The 7,977-nt window shown below is 33.3% G+C and overlaps 1 protein-coding gene across 1 annotated transcript; it reads right to left on the reverse strand.

Moving 5' to 3' along the window:
- Positions 1-2,557: 2,557 nt before the first annotated feature.
- Positions 2,558-4,778, reverse strand: LOC115447114 (pyruvate kinase-like). Its single transcript, XM_030174048.2, has one exon. It carries the CDS (start codon positions 4,642-4,644, stop codon positions 2,944-2,946), a length of 1,701 nt encoding a protein of 566 aa, XP_030029908.1. The 5' UTR covers positions 4,645-4,778; the 3' UTR covers positions 2,558-2,943.
- Positions 4,779-7,977: the final 3,199 nt, after the last annotated feature.

A 7,977-nucleotide genomic window follows, 5' to 3' on the forward strand; every position in this document is an offset into this window, starting at 1 on the left:
TTTTTTATTTATAGGTATTTGATTGCATTTTATATGTGCTGTTGCCTTTTTAAATGTGATTTGATACTGTAAGGATTGAACTAATAAGATATTTAAAATCAATGTTCTAGAGCAAAATTCCCAACTTGGGGTCTGTGGACATATCTAGAGTCGGCTGATTTCAATGTTAAAGCTATATGAAGTTTCAGGTTGTGCTTAAGAGAAGCATTTTATTGTGATTTAAGGAGGTCTGTGGTGATCATCTTTGCTCATTTAGTGGTCCACAGCTAAGAAATGTTGGGAAATGCTGTCTTAGATTAATATATATTCGAATTATATGTTTCCATGTGAGATGCAATCTCAAAATGTAAATTAGTCTTGTAGCTTTACTAGTCTTTGATGTTTGTGTTCACATTCATATGTGTTGGGCACCCATTCTACAGGGCATCCTAGTGGGCATATAAATGTATATGTGGCCACCAGGCAGTCACTAGTTTAACATTTAAAAAAAAATGAATTTTCTTTTCAGGAATAAAAGCATCAAAAGCAATTGATGTTTCACGATGCAAAACAACTGTTGGATCCTTGGTTGCCTTAATAATGGGAGCTAAAGTACCAGATACTCCAACCATGAAAAGAGGAAAATCATTGGAAGAAGTAGTAAGAAAGGAGTTGGAAAAAAAATATGACAAGATTGATTTGAATGTGGTTTTATTATCAGCCAAAAATTCCCAATGGTAGCTGCATCGCCAGATGGTATTTTAAAGGGTGACACAGTTATTGAAATTAAATGTCCAACAAGCCAAAAAGTTTTATATATTATATATGTAACAACACAATCACAGAAAAGTTTGCAGTCTAAGTTCTTTTGCAAATGTATGTGAGTAATTTAACAAAAGGTTTATTTTGTGTAGGAGATTGGGAATTTGAAAAAAATATTAAGTCCATGTAATACCAATAGAGTATGATGAGATCAAAGAAAATGATATTTTATCTAAAGTTGTAAAGTTTTGGATGAATAATGTTTACAATCTATTGTAAAAACTTATTTTTATAACTTAATATAGGAAAATAAAACATTTTATTCTAAATTTTGTTTTTATTCGTCAAATGTTTTTAACTAAGGAGCCTTGTAAATTAATTAAGGCACATGCAATAACAATGCAATCGTCCAAAAACTTAATTAAATTTGTATTGACAACTGAATGCGGTTTTAACATTGAGAACTCCCTTAGACGTCGGATGACTCTTTCCATTGAAAGATACACATTTGTATCAGTAAACTTGCTATCTCCTTAGTTTTTCGAGCTTCAACTTTGGTTTAATTAGACTTAACTGATACACTTGGCGGTCTCACTAAACTACATCCCTTTTGTAATAACAGTTACTCAATATGCTTGAATCCTCTATCAGCTAGTATAATCGCACCAGGTTCCCAATGATCTAAAAAGTTGCAATTTTCAACCAAACATACATCGCTAATCCTGCCACCATAACCAGGAGAAATGTAAGTTAATAATACCATCAGGTGTGCTACTTATAAGGTATTTTATTGTATTGGCCTTTTTATAATCTTGAATAATAAACGAATTTCACGTATTGTTTAAATTAACAGTATTACATCATGACGTCACGCCCCTTATTTGTCACGTGACTTAGCGTTTCAGCGGGAAACACAAAATGTATTTATTAAAACTGTCTTTTTGCTATTAAAACGGCTCTAAATATAAAAAAAACAATTGTTAAGCGTATCTTTAGAGACTCTAGAACATTTTAAAGTACTTTACGAAAATTTGTCAAATACCCAATTATCTCGTTTATGTAAGTATGTAACAGTATGTAATATATATGATTATAATATATATGGAAAAGATGGATGCTGTTTGTTTTTTTAAAAAAAAAACAGGGTTTTCCAAAGAGTTTTTAACACTACGTTCTACGTTAGAGGGTTTTAAAGAAAAGATCCCCACACACATATGATAGCCACGCAACCAAAAAATATGCTTAAATGACTGGACTATTCAGGAATTGCAGACCCGCAACCGCAGCGAGCACTGGTAAATACCGCTTCGTGAGTTCTTAGCGTTAGAATGTCCCAAAAAACGCGACTCGTAAGTCGATGTTGGTGATTGATAGAAAGACTAATGCGTCAGTCAACTTACTATAATGACTGGACTATGAATGCAAATATATATTTTAAAAATAAATGCATATTTCACAAGGCGTTTTACGCCCGCCGCGGACACGGTTGTACGCGGTACTCGCTGCACCGGCAGGCAAGTAGTGCAACTTGCAAGTAAGTGCGGTCCATATGCCGCAAGCAAAAATTGCTAGTGAAAAAAATTTTTTTTTGCTAATCTAACCCCATCTTATCAAAAATAAGGAGAAGGGGCGGTAAAGGCGTCTTTTTGTTTGGTATAAATGGGCTGTGTCTATCAAAAAGCAAGTTGAGAGTATTGTGTAACTATGATATTATGATCATCACCCATCTTACGTCAAGGGACTAGGGACCAAACAAACGATTTATGAGTTGTTTATTTTATCAATGTAACTTAAGATTAGAAATTGATAAAACATATTAAACGTAACTGTATATATATTTTTAACTATAAATTTTTAATCCAAAACAATTAATCCGTCGTATAGTATGGTATTATTTTAATATTACTTTGCCGGTTTAAATTTAGTCACGTGCAGTACCATGGATATTGTTGTAAAACAAAGACATTTATTAATATAGCTTTGGGGCTAAAGAATGTCAAAAGCCGTAGAGTGGTTTAATGGTGGCTAACTTTTTACGACAAAGTTGTAACAATAATATGTATAAAAGTGTATATAGGTGTCTCATAATGTGCCTGATATCTTGCATGCCTAAAACATTGATTTAAAGACAATCTGGATGCCTGTGATATTATCTCTTTGGCTTGACAGTTTATTTGAAGATGTTACAAAATACATAAAATTTTATTCTACAAGAACAGTATCTCTAGCACTAGCGTACAATAGTCTAACATTATCGCAATAGCCCACACCTCGCCGTGACCCTGTAACAATAACATAAGGATCTCCAGCTCGTAAAATTCTTTTTGCTTTACAGTAATCAAGTGCGGCGTGTATTCTAGATTCCACTTCGGATATCCAACTTCCTCTTGCTACTTCGAAATAATGCATAGCACGTACACCACGCCAGAAACGTAGCTGCCGTGCCGTGTGACAAGCTCTAGTTACAGCGACTATTGGACACGTTGGTCTTACATGAGAGAGAATTTTTGCTGTTCGGCCTGAATTTGTTAGACAAATAATAACAACAGCGCGGGCACGCATTGCTAGCTCCATTGCACTTATGCAAATAGCTTTCGTGGGTTCTTCTAAAGAACTCTGCATTAATTCCGTGTTACCATAAACCCTTGGTTGCCATACTATTCTTTCTGCATGACGACAAATAACAGCTGCTGCTGCCAAGCAATGTTCAGCCATACGTATAGTATCAAAGGCAGGTGAGAATTTTTTCAATGGTGAATCGTAATGTAATTCTAAAGAAAGAACATCTGCACCATCAAGAACGAGATTGGCAATATCCGTAACACAAAGTGTTGGAATTTGCTCATTGATAACGGCTTTGAATAAGCATGGTTTACCAGCTATGTTACATTTAGCAAGAATGCTTTTTTGAGCAATGAATATTTTTTCCACCGGCAAGTCAGTGCTTAAGATGCAGCGATCTACATAAATACCATCAGCTTCAGAAAGTATTGAGTCTATATTGTCGAGACCCACAACAGAATCAATACATGCAAATATAAGAATATGTTTACCCTTTTCAGAAAGAATTTCTCGTACTTGTTGGATGTCATGATCATTTTGCGCGTTGGGAACTAATACACCATCTACATCTGATGATACTGCCCAAGCAATTTGTTGTTCCATATGTTCGAATGGTTGTTCTGAAGTATCACTACCCGACATTGAATCTAAGCTGTCGCCTCGGCCCTTATCTAAACTAGGTATGTCGCGAGGCATTTGCGATATTCGCACAGTCATTTTAGCACCAATGGTACCTCCCACGACTACTGAACATTCAACTGAATCATCACCCACTTCGCATACTAACAGCTTGATTTTAGAAGGTGTCAAACTGTCAATAATAATTACATCACCTGGCTGTAAATCGATCAGATGATCATAACCCAAGTAAAGACACTCAGCTGTACCGCTTTCACGCCAGCTAGCGTCTGTGGTCAATCTAATGTTTTCATTTTGCATAATTTCGATTGTCGTATTTGGACCACTTTTTAAATCTCCCGTAACAATATCTGGTCCTCTGACATCTACAATAAGAGCCAAAGGATACACATATTCTAATTCAGCGCTATAATTATACACTGCTTGTCTAATGCTTTGGATCAATTGAGAACAAGCCTCTGGTTCTAAATCTCGCAAGTTTAATCGGGCGACAGTCATGCCAGAAGCAATCAAACGTTGTATTGTAGTTGGCTCGCGATTTTCTACACCAATATCACACATAAGGCCAGTCTGTAATTCTTCGCATGGATTTTCATGGACATTTATAGTACAATAATGTTTCAATAATGTATTTTGTATCACAGATGTTTTATCTTTTAAGGTTGGTACAGCTTCTAGAGGAATATGCCAAGGTAAAGCCATCGAAGATATTATTACCTACCTAATATCCTAAATAAAATATTTGATGTTAATTTTTCAAATCTATCTTGACAATATGACACAAAGAGAATTATAAAATGACAATTGAAAATCGTAAATTTCCCAATGACTAAATATAAAGAGGACAGGCCTCAAAAGTTAGCTATATGAATAAGTTATATTTATGTTAGGGAAATCGACACAGATTTGTCAATATATATGTCTATCTCTTTTACTCAAAGCTTATTTGGAACGCAAGAAACAAAGACAAAAATAATTGCTTTCTTCGAATATGGCACTATTTCGTTTACTTCAACACACTGGGACCGCCTTGCGGCAGAAACGCCATTTATTGCAGCCCAGTCAGCAAGTACATCTAGTGTCAGACGATGTAAACAAATCTTCATAAATATTGAATTTAAAGTAATATAATCATATTCTCAATTGTTTAGTTTGTTTATTAGTGTATTTGTTAAGTTTCGAAAGTGACTCAGTGTTGTGTGAAAGGATGCAAATCGAATTCACGCAAGAAAGACCCAGAAATATCTTTTCATAGGTTAGTAACTGTTTTTACCAAAAATTAGTAAATATCTTTGTATATTAACTTTTAGGATGTGTTTTTATCAATTAACATTATATGTGGATCTTGTTTCATAAGCTTAGAACCCTTTTAGGCGTGATTTAAATCCATTAAAATCATTATGTTTGTTTACACACGAGCTTAGGGATGGGTGGATTTGTTTAGAAATTATTGATATCGATATTTTAACAGACACCCGTTTATCAGTTACGGATTTTGTCTTTGAAAGAATTTTAGAGCACACATCAATATTGTATTATCCAGAACGACAAACTAAGTGAAATTAGAATATTTTTTTTGATTACCAAAAAATTTAAAATCTAAGGCAAAATGAATTGAGAATATTGGGCGACGTGATTGGAATCCTACACCAAATACATATATTCGTTCTTTACATTTTGAGAAGAAATGCATAAACCACACGTTTAATTAACGCGAGTAAAAGATAACTGTTTTCCAACAATATTCCCGATACGTAAAATAGTAATGATTATTATACTTCACCTAATAGTAATATTACTTTAATATATTGCTATGAATACAATTAGAATTGTTACATAAAAGAATAGATAAACATAAAAGATAAACATAAAAGAAATAACATAAAGATGAAATGTAAGATATATTTTTACAATTGGCGGTCTTATGTTTCGAGCAACCTTTGCATGCACGGAAATAGATACTTACATAATCATATTGTTGTTATTGCAAATAATTATTATAATTGATTATCTTAACCACCATCTTTACGCTCATTGATTTTAGTTTGCTGAAACGTAGTTATGTTTCTCGATCAAAGAGCATAATAATAAAATAAAATAAAACCCACCAAATAATTGCTGGCTACGCTATCTTATTCCATTTATCATGTATTAAGTAAATATCTTAATCTGTAACTTAAATTTTTAGCAAGCAATAGTGCAACATACAAATATAGATCAAACACAACTGGATGTTTGTCACAGCAGGTACTGCTTTCTTTAACAATTGTTACTTATAAATCAGTTTCAGTTTGTTTGTTTATATTATGGTTTGTTATATTTATATTATGGTAGAACCTAACCCCTTTCGTATTTGATCTTTTTTGGGCCTGTTTGTCTCTCTTTTAATTCTTCGATGTCGATACAAAATTTTCGGTACTAGTATATCACTATTGTAAGGGGCGGAGTCGGCGCCATTTTATGCATTAAATGTGCCGCATGTCACGTGACCATATCACTCATCCTCTATACTCGTTTATCATTGAAATTACCATATATATTATAATTCTCTTTGATCGTAAATTTAAAGTATATCTAGAAAAAAAAGTATATAACTTAGCTATAGAGAAAGAAGGTGGTATGAAATCTTACATAGTATATTACTTACCCTGTGGTATTGTACATAATACATAATAATTCCACGAATAAAGCTTTACCAAATAATATTATTCTACTGTTTAAAATTCGGAGGTCATATAATTCCTAATACGTAGATATTTATTTGAATTAATAGTCTATTAAATATAAATAGGTCAACAAAATGGTTTTAATGCCATTAACAATAATACATGTATGTGGAATATGAACCGCTAAGATTATTAATACTACAAGATTAATTCACAATTTGCCCTAAAATGACATAGAGCGATTCAGGGTTGTACGGCACCTTAATGATGGCAATTAATGCTATTTCGAATTAATATAATTAGCATGCTAATTTCCATTTCTTAGCATGCTAAACAAACATGCTAATGCTAATTGCTAATATGACGCATGAATTAAAATTGTATGAATCTTCGAAATATAATTCGCAAATTAAAATTCACAATGAAGAATTATTAGCTAATAGCGCGCAATCAACAGACTAAGTTAAAGGCTCAATTCTTTTTATTTAACGCCTATTTACCTTCTATACAATTTATTATATTAATTTGTATATCATAGGATATACAATGAGTATTTTAAGTACCTAGTAAAACGTGCAAGTTTTTCATAAATTACTTACTCTATTCAAGCATAATAGATATTATTGTGTGCAATGTTATTTGGCCGTATTATTCGGCAATATTCCAAAAATATTAACAATTTAATGAGTCCTTCCGCGCGACGCATCTTTCGCGCCTTTTTTTCGCTCACTCTTTCACTTAAAACAGGCCACGTTAACGGTAACATTAGCATTTAAGCACGGAATTTATCATTTTTCTAGCGGGCGCTAAGGAGAGCGCGCACGCTTAAGCTGCTATTGCGAAGCGCGTTAACGCACTAATTAATTAGCACTTCACGAGATCTAGCAACTGTATTTATTTTGTGAAATGCTATATGTGGTTTAGCATGCTGACAATTATTGCTATTGCTAATTAATCTAAAACTACTGCATCTGAAAACAATAATTAACACGATTATTTACTATTTAAAAACAAAACAGGAGGTACTAAAAACAAATTTATTGACACACTTTAATGTTTGTCAACTGAAATAATCATACACCGAAAGGGTCAAAAATTGTATCAAACATCTCTGTCTTACACACCTCTTGTAAAATGTTATGTTTCATGTTTCAAAACTGTCATTCTATAATAGCAGCGTTTTACCTACCAATAAAACGCTTATTAAGATACTTACCTTTATTCGAAACCTAACTTATAATAACGAAGAACGGCTATTCCTTTCCCTTTCCTCCTCTATATAGCTATCTCTCTCGCACATCCCCCACCACCAGCAGGTATCTCCAAGGCGTGAGTGACTTGGAGCGGCGTTCATTGAGTTCTCCGTTAT

This window comes from Manduca sexta, chromosome 23 (genome assembly GCF_014839805.1).
Source record: "Manduca sexta isolate Smith_Timp_Sample1 chromosome 23, JHU_Msex_v1.0, whole genome shotgun sequence".
NCBI classification, from domain to species: Eukaryota; Metazoa; Arthropoda; class Insecta; order Lepidoptera; family Sphingidae; genus Manduca; species Manduca sexta.

Excerpts from the sequence above, each read along its gene's own strand:
- LOC115447114 (XM_030174048.2), bottom strand. The coding sequence starts at position 4,644 with ATGGCTTTACCTTGGCATATTCCTCTAGAAGCTGTACCAACCTTAAAA.